Source organism: Bombina bombina, chromosome 2 (genome assembly GCF_027579735.1).
Source record: "Bombina bombina isolate aBomBom1 chromosome 2, aBomBom1.pri, whole genome shotgun sequence".
Classification (NCBI taxonomy): Eukaryota; Metazoa; Chordata; class Amphibia; order Anura; family Bombinatoridae; genus Bombina; species Bombina bombina.
The window spans coordinates 597262697-597277388 of record NC_069500.1 but is presented as its reverse complement, the minus strand read 5'-3'; the positions used below and the strand labels follow the sequence as shown (position 1 = coordinate 597277388).

General features: G+C 40.3%; 1 protein-coding gene across 1 annotated transcript in view; it reads left to right on the top strand.

Annotated features, from left to right (window-relative positions):
- The window catches only part of C2H9orf85 (chromosome 2 C9orf85 homolog), a 180676-nt gene extending 170980 nt beyond the window's left edge, over positions 1 to 9696 (top strand). Inside the window, exon 4 of the mRNA XM_053702506.1 lies at positions 8620 to 9696. Within this exon, the coding sequence (XP_053558481.1) occupies positions 8620 to 8812 (193 nt within the window). The 3' untranslated portion in view covers positions 8813 to 9696. The remainder of the gene's footprint in view (positions 1 to 8619) is intronic.
- The last annotated feature ends 4996 nt before the right edge of the window (positions 9697 to 14692 follow it).

Below are 14692 nucleotides of genomic sequence, written 5' to 3'. Positions count from 1 at the left end.
TCTTCCTAACTTCAGTCGAATGACTGAAGGTGGAGGGAAGGGAGGAGCTATATATACAGCTCTGCTGTGGTGCTCTTTGCCACTTCCTGTTAGCAGGAGGATAAATCCCACAAGTAAGGATGAAATCCGTGGACTCATCATATCGTAGAATAAATAAATGTATCAGGTAAGCATAAATTTCCTTTTCTTTTACGATATGACGAGTCCACGGCCCATCCTGTTGTGTTTTTTAGACAGGTCTGTATTTTTATTAAACTTCAGTCACCTCTGCACCTTGGCTTTTCCTTTCTCTTCCTAACTTCGGTCGAATGACTGGAGTGGGAGGAACGGGAGGAGCTATATATACAGCTCTGCTGTGGTGCTCTTTGCCTCCTCCTGCTGACCAGGAGGTTATATCCCATAAGTAAGGATGAAATCCGTGGACTCATCATATCGTAAAAGAAATAAATTTATCAAGTAAGCATAAATTTCCTTTTTCATGCTGATAAGGCAGTTCTCCATACTAAGTTAGGTTTCCTTCCTAAGGTTGTTTCTAATAGAAATATCAATCAGGAAATTGTTGTTCCCTCTCTGTGTCCTACTCCTTCTTCCAAAGAATGTTTGTTACACAATTTGGATTTTGTACGTGCTCTTAAATTCTACTTACAGGCAGCTAAGGATTTTCGCATAGAGGATAGCTGTTCTTTTAAGGATCCCATGGATAAGAAGTTGGAAAGATTACTTAAAAAGATGTACGTACACCAGGGTTTACAATGGCAACCTGCGGTGTGTATTGCTACCGTAACCAGCGTGGCAGCTTACTGGTTTGATGCGTTATCTGACTTTATTCAGATGGATACTCCACTTGAAGAGATCCAGGACTGGAGCAAGGCTCTTAAGTTGGCCAATTCCTTTATCACAGATGCTTTGTTACAAGCCATAAAGTTGGGAGCACAGATTTCTGGCTTTGCTGTTCTGGCTCGTAGAGCCTTATGATTAAAATCCTGGTCTGTGGATGTGTCATCCAAGTCTAAGCTCTTGGCAATTCCTTACAAGGGTAAGACCATGTATGGGCCGAGGTTGGCTTAAATCATTTCGGATATTACGGGAGGAAAGGGGCACTTCCTCCCTCAGTATAAGAGAAATCAAACAGAAAGGACGTCAGAGTAATTTTTGTTCCTTTCGAAACTTTAAGGGTAAGCCTTTCCCCCCCTCTTCCAATCAGGAACAGTCCAAGTCCTCCTGGAAGCCCACTCAGTCTTGGAACACGGGGAAGCAATCCGAGAAACCCATTAGTGATTCAAAATCAGCATGAAGGGTCTGCCCACCGGTCTGGAAGCGCATCTTGTTGGGGGCTCAAGCATGGTTTCAGGATGTTCTGAATCCCTGGGCAGTGGACATTGTGTCCCAGGGATACAAACTGGAATTCAAGGCTTATCCTCCCAGAGGCAGGTTCCTTCTCTCAAGGTTATCTGTAGGCCAGATAAATAGAGAGGCATTCTTACATTGTGTACACGATCTTTCCATCCTGGGAGTGATAGTTCCAGTTCCAATACAAGTACCTTCCTTCCATTCTTCACTTGATTCAAGAGGGTCAATTCATGACAACAGTAGATTTAAAGGATGCGTACCTGCACATTCCCATTCACAGGGACCATCACAAGTTTCTAAGGTTCGTGTTTTTGGACAAACACTTCCAGTTTGTGGCCCTTCCATTCGGCCTTGCCACAGCTCCCAGGATTTTCTCAAAGGTTCTGGGAGCGTTGTTGACGGGACTTCGGTTGTGGGGCATTGCAGTGGCGCCTTATCTGGACGATATTCTCGTTCAGGCGCCATCTTTTCAACAGGCAAGCTCCCACACAGAGATGTTCTCTTTTCTGCGCTCTCACGGATAGTAGGTGAATTTGGGAAAGAGTTCCTTAATTCCAGCCACAAATGTGGTGTTCTTGGGAACCATAATGGATTCTCTATCAATGAAAATTTTTCTGACAGAGGTCAGAAAAACAAAGATTTTTAACTCTTGTCTTGCCCTTCAGTCCTCTCCTTGGCCATCAGGGGCCCAATGTATGGAGGTAATTGGTCTGATGGTGTCTGCCATGGACATCATTCAGTTTGCTCGGTTCCATCTCAGACCTCTGCAGTTATGCATCCTCAGTCAATGGAACGGGGATTATGCGGATCTGTTTTCGCGATTAGAACTGGATTAGGCGACAAGAGATTCTCTTCCGTGGTGATTGTCTCAGGAACATCTCTCTCAGGGTACCTGCTTCCACAGGCCTACCTGGGTGATCGTGATCACGGATGCAAGCCTGCTGAGATGGGGAGCAGTCTGGGGCTCGTTAAAGGCTCAGGGTCTATGGACTCGGGAGGAGTCAGGTCTCCCCATAAACATTCTAGAGCTGAGGGCAATTTTCAATGCTCTTCTTGCCTGGCCTCCGTTAGTTTCAGCCCAGCTCTTTGCTTACTTTAGAGGTTAAAGATCCTAAAATAGCTGAGGATGTCTGTAAATTGCTTAGACGTAAATTTTACACCAATGGTTGATTCCAAGGTTTTTCCTGTCCCTGATGTTGTTTCTGAGAGAGCCTTCTTAGAATGGGCTAAGCCAGGTATTCCTGTAAATTATTCAGCAAGGTTTAAGAAAATGTATCATTTACCGATCTCTAACATTTGGGAAACTGTTCCTAAAATGGGTGTGGCCATTTCTACTTTGACTAAACGTACTACTGTTCCTTTGGAAGATAGTTCTTCCTTTAAAAGACCCTTTAGATAGGAAGTTAGAATCCTTCCATAGGATGTTTTTTTCAGCAAGCAGGTTATCTTTTTAGACCAGTAGTTTCTATTACTGATGTGGCTGCTGCTTCTTTCATTTGGCTAAAAAGTCTTTTTGGGCAGTTTTCTGATTATTCTGATAGTGACAATTTTTTAAAACATTTTGCAGTTGCTTAAATATGCTAGTGCTTTCATTTGTGTTGCTGTTTTTGACATCATTAATATTAATTCTTAAAGTATGTCCTTGGCAGTACTTTCTAGAAGGGCTTTCTGATTAAAGTCTTGGTCTGCTGATATGGTTTCTAAATCCAGGCTTTTATCTCTCTCTTTCCAGGGGTAGATGTTGTTTGGGTTCTATTATCTCTACTGTGACTGGAGGTAAGAGGATCTGGTAGGCGACAGGTTGTTTGTGGCAATGTACCTATAATTTTACCTTGGATTAAATAAAGATTCTTTTCTTTCTAATAACACTGTGAGTCCACGGATCATCTCTAATTACTATTGGGAATATCACTCCTGGCCAGCAGGAGGAGGCAAATAGCACCACCGCAAAGCTGTTAAGTATCGCCTCCCTTCCCTCAAACCCCAGTCATTCTCTTTGCCTACATTAAAAGCAAGGAGGTGGTAAAGTTTAGGTGTCTGAAAGAAATTTCTTCAATCAAGAGTTTATTTTAAAGCAGAGCAGGTTTGCCCTGATCTTTCTGGGGTCTAGCCGTAGTCCATGTCAGTCTCTTCAGTAGAGCAGTGGTGGCTTTTAAGCAATTGGGAACTTGTGGGGTATAATCCCCACTGCGCCTCTCAAATAGTTTGTTGCTGCCCTATCCGGAAAGCCTGAGTAAGATTACTCAGTCTCTCTTTTGTTCCACAGGTATATGTCTATGAAGGAAAAAATATTGGCACTTTAACAGTTAGCTCTGTATGGGACATTAGATACATTAATCCTATTATGGGTTAATAGGATAATGTGAGGCAGTTGGTGCAGGCACTGGGGACGAGAGGACTTATTTTTTATTAAGGCTCAGTTAGTTTTTGTCTCCGGTGTGTTCCAGTCAGGGTAGTTGGCAAAATATTGTGTGTTTTGCCTGGTATTATTCTCTGCGGCTTTTCTTTCAAAGAGAGGTTAATGCCGGCCGGGAAGTTCAGTTAGGTATGCCCACGATGGGTGGGTCTTCTCTAAAGCGGCAAGGGAGTTTTTGCACGCTTTTTTTCTTCCTTAGTGCAGGAAGGGTGACGTACTTAGTTGCGGCTCTGCATTCTCAGAGGGAGCGGTCGTCTGATACCCGGTGGAAGCAGCTCTGGATTGAGTCTGGATGTTTAACTACTATTGACTCCGGCAACCAGCAGGACAGGTAGGCACCTCAGCAGAGCTTGCTGAGGTGTAGAGGCTGTCTGGGTTTCTATAGAGCTGCTGCTCTGCTGCTAGAAAATAAAAAGTTACTTTAAAATTTAAAGGTACAGTAAAGTTTTTGACATAAAGTTTCAAAGTTAAATAAAAGTATTTTATTTTTTGTTTGTCCATATTTTGGGTAAAGATGGACCAAGAGGCCCTACTTGTACTTTGTGTTTTGATGCTAATGTGGAACCACCAATCCCTTTTTGTTCCTCATGTATTGAAAGAACATTACATTACAAGGATAGACTTTTTGATACTGAGCCATCATTTTCTAAGGCGGAGGTTGTTCATGAGTCTCCTGTTCAAGACATGCCACAGCTTTCTCCTTAAGTGTCCCAAACCTTATCGTCTACACATGCAGTGCCCTGCGTTTCCTCTCACACTCTGGTTGGAGTTACTTTGCAAGATATTGCTACCCACATATCCTCTGCGGTAACTGTTGCACTGTCTGCTTTCCCCATGTTGCAGGGGAAGCGCAAGCGGAAAGGGAAAGAATCAGTGAGTAAGGTTTCTGATACAGTCGTGGCTATTCCGAATTCTCCCTCTCAGAAGTCTGAGGAGGAAGATACTTCAGTAGCATCTGAGGGTGAAGACTCAGACAGTGTAATTCCTTCTGCTGACGCTGAAGTTGTATCCTTCAGGTTTAAGATAGAACACCTCCAGTTGTTGCTTAAGGAGATTTTGGCCACGCTGGTCGACTCCGACATGACTGTCGTAGTCAATCCTAAGAAGTCAAGTAAGTTAAACAAATACTTTGACGTTCCTTCTGTGTTGGAGGTTTTTCCGGTTCCAGACCGGGCTACAGAGATTATTGCACAGGAATGGGAGAGACCTGGTATTCCATTTTCTCCATCCCCAATTTTTAAGAAGATGTTTCCAATAGCTGACTCTATAAAGGAGTCTTGGCAAATGATCCACAAGGTAGAAGGGGCAATTTCCACCTTGGCTAAGAGAACCACTATTCCAATAGAGGATAGCTGTTCTTTTAAGGATCCCATGGATAAGAAGTTGGAAGGATTACTTAAAAAGATGTACGTACATCAGGGTTTACAATGGCAACCTGCGGTGTGTATTGCTACCGTCACCAGTGCGGCAGCTTACTGGTTTGATGCGTTATCTGACTCTATTTAGATGGATACTCCTCTTGAAGAGATCCAGGACAGGATCAAGGCTCTTAAGTTGGCCAATTCCTTTATCACGTATTCTTCATTACAAGTCATAAAGTTGGGAGCAAAGATTTCTGGCTATGCTGTTCTGGCTCGTAGAGCCTTTTGATAAAAATCCTGGTCTGCGGATGAGTCATCAAGTCTAAGCTCTTGGCAATTCCTTACAAGGGTAAGACCTTGTTTGGGCCGGGGTTGGCCAAAATCATTTCAGATATTACGGGAGGAAAGGGGCACTTCCTCCCTCAGGATAAGAGGAACAAACAGAAAGGACGTCAGAGTAATTTTCGTTCCTTTCGAAACGTTAAGGGTAAGCCTTTCCCCCCCTCTTCCAAGCAGGAACAGTCCTTCTGGAAGCCCAATCAGTCTTGAAACAAGCGGAAGCAATTCAAGAAACCCTTTAGTGATTCAAAATCAAAATGTACGCGATCTATCAAACCTGGGAGTGATAGTTCCTGTTCCAATACAGGAACAGGGCCTGGGATTCTATTCCAATCTGTTTGTGGTTCCCAAAAAAGAGGGAACCTTCAGACCAATTCTAGACCTCAATAGTCTGCACATTCCCATTCACAGGGACCATCACAAGTTTCTAAGGTTCGCGTTTTTGGACCTTGCCACAGCTCCCAGGATTCTGGGAGTGTTGTTGGCGGTACTTCGGTTGTGGGGCATTGCAGTGGCGCCTTATCTGGACGACATTCTCGTTCAGGCGCCATCTTTTTATCAGGCAAGCTCCCACACGGAGATGTTATCTTTTTTGCACTCTCATGGAAGGATGGAAGGTGAATTAGGGAAAGAGTTCCTTAATTCCAGCCACAAGGGTGGTGTTCTTGGGAACTATAATAGATTCTCGATCAATGAACATTTTTCTGACAGAGGTCAGAAAAAAGATCTTCAACTCTTGTCTTGCCCTTCAGTCCTATCCTCGGCCGTCAGTGGCCCAATGTATGGAGGTAATTGATCTGATGGTGTCTGCCATGGACATCATTCAGTTTGCTTGGTTCCATCTCAGACCTCTGCAGTTATGCATGCTCTGTCTCCGCGATTAGAACTGGATCAGGCGACAAGAGATCCTCTTCCATGGTGGTTGTCTCAGGAACATCTCTCCGAGTGTACCTGCTTCCTCAGGCCTACCTGGGTGATCGTGACCACTAATGCAAGCCTGCTGGGATGGGGAGCAGTCTGGGGCTTGTTAAAGGCTCAGGGTCTATGGACTCGGGAGGAGTCAGGTCTCCCCATAAACATTCTAGAGCTGAGGGCAATTTTCAATGCTCTTCTAGCCTGGCCTCAGTTAGTTTCAGCCCAGTTTATCAGGTTCCAGTCGGACAACATAACTTCTGTGGCTTATATCAGCCATCAGGGAGGAACTCGGAGTTCCTTGGCAATGACAGAGGTAACCAAGATTATTCAGTGGGCAGAGACCCACAACTGCTGCCTGTCGGCAATCCACATCCCAGGGGTGGACAACTCAGAAGCAGACTTTTTGAGCAGACAGACTTTTCACCCGGGGGTCTCGCAGAGTTTGGTATACAAATCCTGGTTCAGATGTTCAGTTGCCCATCTTGGCCACTTCCTCTGTGCCCAGACCCTCTCTCTCAAGGTCTCTTGTTCCATCCAGATCTCACGTCTTTCTAAGCTTGATGGCATGGAAATTGTATGGTTGGTTCTTAGGCACAGAGTTTTTTCTGATTCTGTTATTGAGACTTTGATACAGGCCCGTAAGCCTGTGACCAGGAAGATTTATCATAAGGTCTGGAGGGCCTTTATTTCTTGGTGTATGGATCATGGTTTTTCCCGGCATTCTTTTAGAATTCCTAGGATTTTGCCATTTTTGCAGGTTGGTGTAGATAAGGGATTATCTGCCAGTTGTCTGAAAGGTCCGATTTTTGCTCTTTCAGTTTTGTTCCACAAGAAGAAAACTCTTCTTCCTGACATTCATGGTTTTGTTCAGGCTTTGGCTTGGGTTAAGCCCGTTAGTAAACCAATTTCTGCTCCTTTTACTCTAAATTTGTTTTTAAGGTTCTGCAGGCCACTCCATTTGAGCCTATGTATAAGGTGGATATTAATATTCTATTTTGTGAGAGTCTGAGTTATCTGTTCTTTCATGTGATCCTCATCTTAATTTTCATCAGGATAAATTCATTCGCACAGGCTTCTCTGTAATTTGGATTTTGTTAGCGCATTGAAGTATTAAGTAGACACTACTACAGATTTCAGACAAACTTCTAGTTTGTCCACTTTTCTGGTTCCAAAAATCTTCTGCTGTCTGTCTGGCGTCTTGGCTAAAACTTTTGATCCATTAGGTGGAGGATGTCCTGCCTCCATGTAAGCCTTAATGGGTTACTGCTTATTCCACCAGATAAATTGTCATTTATTTGGCTTTTAAGAATGAGACTTCAGTTTACCAAATTTTCAATTCAGCTACTTGGTAGAATTTTGTAGAAGTATGCAAAGAAGACCATTATATAAAAAATGAGTTATACCCTGTTTTTTCTTTGGGTTCTATTTGAGTTGTGCAATTAGTTTCAATGTGAAAAAATATTGGTTTCTTTTTATATCTCATTCTTTCTCATTACTCGTAAATTCCACAGCTTGGGTTTTAGTTTACAGGATTAATGAATCTAGGACTCTCACCACCTGTTATTTATCTGGTGAGGCTTTATTTCTCTTTTTGCACATTTTTTTTCCGTGCTCATATTCTTTTCCTATTTTTTTTTTTGGGCCTAGCTATACGTCAGACTATTTTCCAGTAAGGTCGGAGGCGTTTAAAAGAGCTCTTGGGGTTTGGGAATCTTTGCCTCCTCCTAGTGGCGGGGAAGAGTAATGGATAGTGGACTTTCACCACCATGAAAATTTTTTTTTTTTTATCAGGTAAGCATAAATTATTATTTTTTTGGTTCACTGTTATTGATTGGTTACAAAGTATAACACAGGTAGATTTACTTCAGCGTCCAATTATTTGATAGAGAATGAAGTATTAGTCTCTGTTGAGTTGAGTTTGAGTACTTTGTTTTTCAATTTAGTTACAGTACCAGTAAAGAGTAAGTTGTAGGGTTCTAGTGATGAGGTGTGTTAATGAAGGGTATTAGTGCGGTATATGATGGATTTGATGCACAATGTTAGGTCTATAATGAGATCAAAATTTTGAAATCCACTTTTGAAAAATGTCCATAATACGACTAAAATATTTGAAATTCGTTTTACTTTATTACTTAAATAAGGACAAATGTAGCTTTTTGGTTTATGATGTGGGATTATTGTTTTATTCACTTTGCCAGAATGCTGTATATGTTTAGTTTTTTTTCTTTTTCTTTTTAGAATTACAAAAGAATCACAAGCACCACCTACTGAATCCCCAGCTCCTGATTCAGAAAACAATGAGGGGGAGGATTCAGAAAACAATGAGGAGGATGATCTAGATTTTAAAATTGATATGCATTCTTCTGATGAGGAGTTCACTGAAGACCAAACCAGCAAGAAGAAAATGTGTCAACAAAAGTGTAAAAAATAGACTCTAAAGTGCTGCTAACATTATATTATGTTATAATGTTGTAACAATATAAGAATAACACATTTATATCCAAATATCTTTTTTCCCCCCACAAACCATCAAATGTAGCTTTATTAAACAAAAAAGCCAGTGTTTTTTCTTTAGTTTGATCTCACAATCATAGTGAAGCAATTCTATAGAAACCTTTCAGGCCATCCAAGTTTCTATGTATGTATGGAAAATAATGTGTTTTTGAAGCATATTTTTTTTGTTCTTTTGTTTCTTGATGTGGATTATTAGTCGCATGACCAAAAAATAATATAATACATTTAAAAATATATAATCCAGCCTGTCATTTTCCTAGTTAAAGGGACACTGTACCCAAATTTTTGTGATTCAAATAGAGCATGCAATTTTAAGCAACTTTCTAATTTACTCCTATTATTATATTTTCTTCATTCTCTTGGTATCTTTATTTGAAAAGCAAGAATGTATGTTTAGATGCTGGCCCATTTTTGGTGAACAACCTGGGTTGTTCTTGCTGATTGATGGATAAATTCACCCACCAATAAACAAGTGCTGTCCAGGTTACTGAACCAAAAATGGCAAGCTCTATAGCTTAGATGCCTTCTTTTTAAAATAAAGATAGCAAGAGAACGAAGAAAAATTCATAATAGGGGTAAATTAGAAAGTTGCTTAAAATTGCATGCTCTATCTGAATCACGAAAGAGAAAATTTGGGTTGTGTCCCTTTAAATAAACAGATTGCATTTGGTCTTGTGTATAGTTCCTAACAGGTTTTTTTTTTTTTTGTGACACAGGTTATTAACCATTTCTCAATTTGTGTTAATTTATTAAAAAAAAAATTAATAAAGTAAAATCACAAACAAATGTAATATTTAATAATGCTCAATATTTAATTTTTTTATGAAATCAAGAAAACATTGTGTTTAAATGGGAACTGATCGTGCACAAAATGTACAGCCCAAAAATACAACAAGGGTAAACATTGCAATACGTGGCCGAAAGTTAAAGGTCTTGCTTGTAATAATATTTAAAGAAAAGATGATTTAATAAAGAAAAGTATGATTAACCCAATATACCGGTATATGGATCACATAACAATATCCTGAAAAATCTACATCTTGTACTTATCCCATTAGAGAGAGAATGACTTTGACTAAAGGTATGTAAATTATGGATAATAAGAATCAAGGCGGCCATAGAAACAGCACCCCCATCACTGGAGACGAGAAGTTTGTCTATTTGGTAGTAATCTCAGTATGCCTCGCCGGGTCATTCTCCCTGTATGATTTAATCTGAAGAATATATGTTTTAGAGTTTGGCCATTGGTTCCAAAAAAATCTAAAAAGAAATCTAATTTTCTATTCAACTTCTAATAGATCTTTTCTACGCTGAGAGTATAAAAAACCAGATTGGGTACCTCTGATCTCCTCCAGTACCACAGCACTAAATGCTTGGCCCAGTTTGTCATTTATCTGAAGAGTGCTTATTTCAGTTTAAAAGAAATCTGGATTTTACCATGCATAACTATTGTGTCATGTTGAATTGAGCATTTTAGTATTGTCTGCATTGCGTCTATTACAGAGGAGCAAAAAGTTATGATGATCTTGCTTTCCCATCAGATGTGTAAGAGGGAGCCCTCCTCCCCACAACCTCTTCAGCATCTATCTGAACATGTCGGGTAAATGTGTTTCTATCTTTGCGGAGTGAGGTTCCACCTTGTCATAAATTTAATATTGGTTTCCACAACTGTTGCAGAGATTAAGGATTCATGCATGGAATATCTTACTCCATGTTTTTTATTTATAAAAAGCTTTATTGAATGAACGTAAACATGCTTACAAAAAGAAACAATTTACAGGAGTCCAATAGCATCATGTTTGCATACAGAAATAGCTGCACCGTCATTGCAATCAACAATATATATTATGCATTTACTCTTTAGTTAGACACATCATTCACTGTTATCAATCTACAGCTTGATGTTGTATAGTACAACCTTGACCATTAGCAAATCATTCAGTTATAAATCTACCTGGACATTCACCCATGTCCAGGTTTATTCCAGTACCTATAAACCTATAGCCAGGTTAGAGGAGAAGAAAGGAAAGAGAGAGGGAAAAAAAGGGGTGGGGGAAGAGGGATCATCCTTTAGGGGGGAGAAGGGGGAGGGAGGGGAGTAGAGGGGTGCTCATTTAGGCATCTGGATCTAGGGACCAAAGATCTCTCACAGTCTATGCCAGGGGCCACGGCAGTTGCGCGCGTATGTCCGCATCTCCAGGAGATGAGAGACCAGGGTAGATGCATTTCTTTCATGTAATTAGCAAGAGTCCATGAGCTAGTGACGTATGGGATATACATTCCTACCAGGAGGGGCAAAGTTTCCCAAACCTTAAAATGTCTATAAATACACCCCTCACCACACCCACAATTCAGTTTTACAAACTTTGCCTCCTATGGAGGTGGTGAAGTAAGTTTGTGCTAGATTCTACGTTGATATGCGCTCCGCAGCAGGTTGGAGCCCGGTTTTCCTCTCAGCGTGCAGTGAATGTCAGAGGGATGTGAGGAGAGTATTGCCTATTTTGAATGCAGTGATCTCCTTCTACGGGGTCTATTTCATAGGTTCTCTGTTATCGGTCGTAGAGATTCATCTCTTACCTCCCTTTTCAGATCGACGATATACTCTTATTTATATACCATTACCTCTGCTGATTCTCGTTTCAGTACTGGTTTGGCTTTCTACAAACATGTAGATGAGTGTCCTGGGGTAAGTAAGTCTTATTTTCTGTGACACTCTAAGCTATGGTTGGGCACTTTGTTTATAAAGTTCTAAATATATGTATTCAAACATTTATTTGCCTTGACTCAGGATGTTCAACATTCCTTATTTTCAGACAGTCAGTTTCATATTTGGGATAATGCACTTGAATCAATTATTTTTCTTACCTTAAAAATTTGACTTTTTTTCCCTGTGGGCTGTTAGGCTTGCGGGGGCTGAAAATGCTTCATTTTATTGCGTCATTCTTGGCGCAGACTTTTTTGGCGCAAAAAATCTTTTCTGTTCCCGGCGTCATACGTGTCGCCGGAAGTTGCGTCATTTTTGACGTTCTTTTGCGCCAAAGATGTCGGCGTTCCGGATGTGGCGTCATTTTTGGCGCCAAAAAGCATTTAGGCGCCAAATAATGTGGGCGTCTTATTTGGCGCTAAAAAATATGGGCGTCGCTTTTGTCTCCACATTATTTAAGTTTCATTTTTTCTTTGCTTCTGGTTGCTAGAAGCTTGTTCATTGGCATTTTTTCCCATTCCTGAAACTGTCATTTAAGGAATTTGATCAATTTTGCTTTATATGTTGTTTTTTCTCTTACATATTGCAAGATGTCTCACGTTGCATCTGAGTCAGAAGATACTTCAGGAAAATCGTTGTCTGGTGCTGGAACTACCAAAGCTAAGTGTATCTGCTGTAAACTTTTGGTAGCTATTCCTCCAGCTGTTGTTTGTATTAATTGTCATGACAAACTTGTTAATGCAGATAATATTTCCTTTAGTAATGTACCATTACCTGTTGCAGTTCCATCAACATCTAATGTTCAGAATGTTCCTGATAACATAAGAGATTTTGTTTCTGAATCCATCAAGAAGGCTATGTCTGTTATTCCTCCTTCTAGTAAACATAAAAAATCTTTTAAAACTTCTCTTTATACAGATGAATTTTTAAATGAACATCATCATTCTGATTCTGATGACTCTTCTGGTTCAGAGGATTCTGTTTCAGAGATTGATGCTGATAAATCTTCATATTTATTTAAAATGGAATTTATTCGTTCTTTACTTAAAGAAGTACTAATTGCTTTAGAAATTGAGGATTCTGGTCCTCTTGATACTAATTCTAAACGTTTAGATAAGGTCTTTAAATCTCCTGTGGTTATTCCAGAGGTTTTTCCTGTTCCTAGTGCTATTTCTGAAGTAATTTCCAGAGAATGGGATAAATTGGGTAATTCATTTACTCCTTCTAAACGTTTTAAGCAATTATATCCTGTGCCGTCTGACAGATTAGAATTTTGGGACAAAATCCCTAGAGTTGATGGGGCTATTTCTACCCTTGCTAAACGTACTACTATTCCTACGTCAGATGGTACTTCGTTTAAGGATCCTTTAGATAGGAAAATTGAATCCTTTCTAAGAAAAGCTTATCTGTGTTCAGGTAATCTTCTTAGACCTGCTATATCATTGGCTGATGTTGCTGCAGCTTCAACTTTTTGGTTGGAAACTTTAGCGCAACAAGTAACAGATCATGATTCTCATAATATTATTATTCTTCTTCAACATGCTAATAATTTTATCTGATGCCATTTTTGATATTATCAGAGTTGATGTCAGGTTTATGTCTCTAGCTATTTTAGCTAGAAGAGCTTTATGGCTTAAAACTTGGAATGCTGATATGGCTTCTAAATCAACTCTACTTTCCATTTCTTTCCAGGGTAACAAATTATTTGGTTCTCAGTTGGATTCTATTATCTCAACTGTTACTGGTGGAAAAGGAACTTTTTTACCACAGGATAAAAAATCTAAGGGTAAAAACAGGGCTAATAATCGTTTTCGTTTCAACAAAGAACAAAAGCCTGATCCTTCATCCTCAGGAGCAGTTTCAGTTTGGAAACCATCTCCAGTCTGGAATAAATCCAAGCCTTCTAGAAAAGCAAAGCCAGCTTCTAAGTCCACATGAAGGTGTGGCCCTCATTCCAGCTCAGCTGGTAGGGGGCAGGTTACGTTTTTTCAAAGAAATTTGGATCAATTCTGTTCACAATCTTTGGATTCAGAACATTGTTTCAGAAGGGTACAGAATTGGTTTCAAGATGAGACCTCCTGCAAAGAGATTTTTTCTTTCCCGTGTCCCAGTAAATCCAGTGAAAGCTCAAGCATTTCTGAATTGTGTTTCAGATCTAGAGTTGGCTGGAGTAATTATGCCAGTTCCAGTTCTGGAACAGGGGATGGGGTTTTATTCAAATCTCTTCATTGTACCAAAGAAGGAGAATTCCTTCAGACCAGTTCTGGATCTAAAAATATTGAATCGTTATGTAAGGATACCAACGTTCAAAATGGTAACTGTAAGGACTATCTTGCCTTTTGTTCAGCAAGGGCATTATATGTCCACAATAGATTTACAGGATGCATATCTGCATATTCCGATTCATCCAGATCATTATCAGTTCCTGAGATTCTCTTTTCTGGACAAGCATTACCAGTTTGTGGCTCTGCCGTTTGGCCTAGCTACAGCTCCAAGAATTTTTACAAAGGTTCTCGGTGCCCTTCTGTCTGTAATCAGAGAACAGGGTATTGTGGTATTTGCTTATTTGGACGATATCTTGGTACTTGCTCAGTCTTTACATTTAGCAGAATCTCATACGAATCGACTTGTGTTGTTTCTTCAAGATCATGGTTGGAGGATCAATTCACTAAAAAGTTCATTGATTCCTCAGACAAGGGTAACCTTTCTGGGTTTCCAGATAGATTCAGTGTCCATGACTCTGTCTTTAACAGACAAGAGACGTCTAAAATTGATTTCAGCTTGTCGAAACCTTCAGTCACAATCATTCCCTTCGGTAGCCTTATGCATGGAAATTCTAGGTCTTATGACTGCTGCATCGGACGCGATCCCCTTTGCTCGTTTTCACATGCGACCTCTTCAGCTCTGTATGCTGAATCAATGGTGCAGGGATTACACAAAGATATCTCAATTAATATCTTTAAAACCGATTGTACGACACTCTCTAACGTGGTGGACAGATCACCATCGTTTAATTCAGGGGGCTTCTTTTGTGCTTCCGACCTGGACTGTAATTTCAACAGATGCAAGTCTCACAGGTTGGGGAGCTGTGTG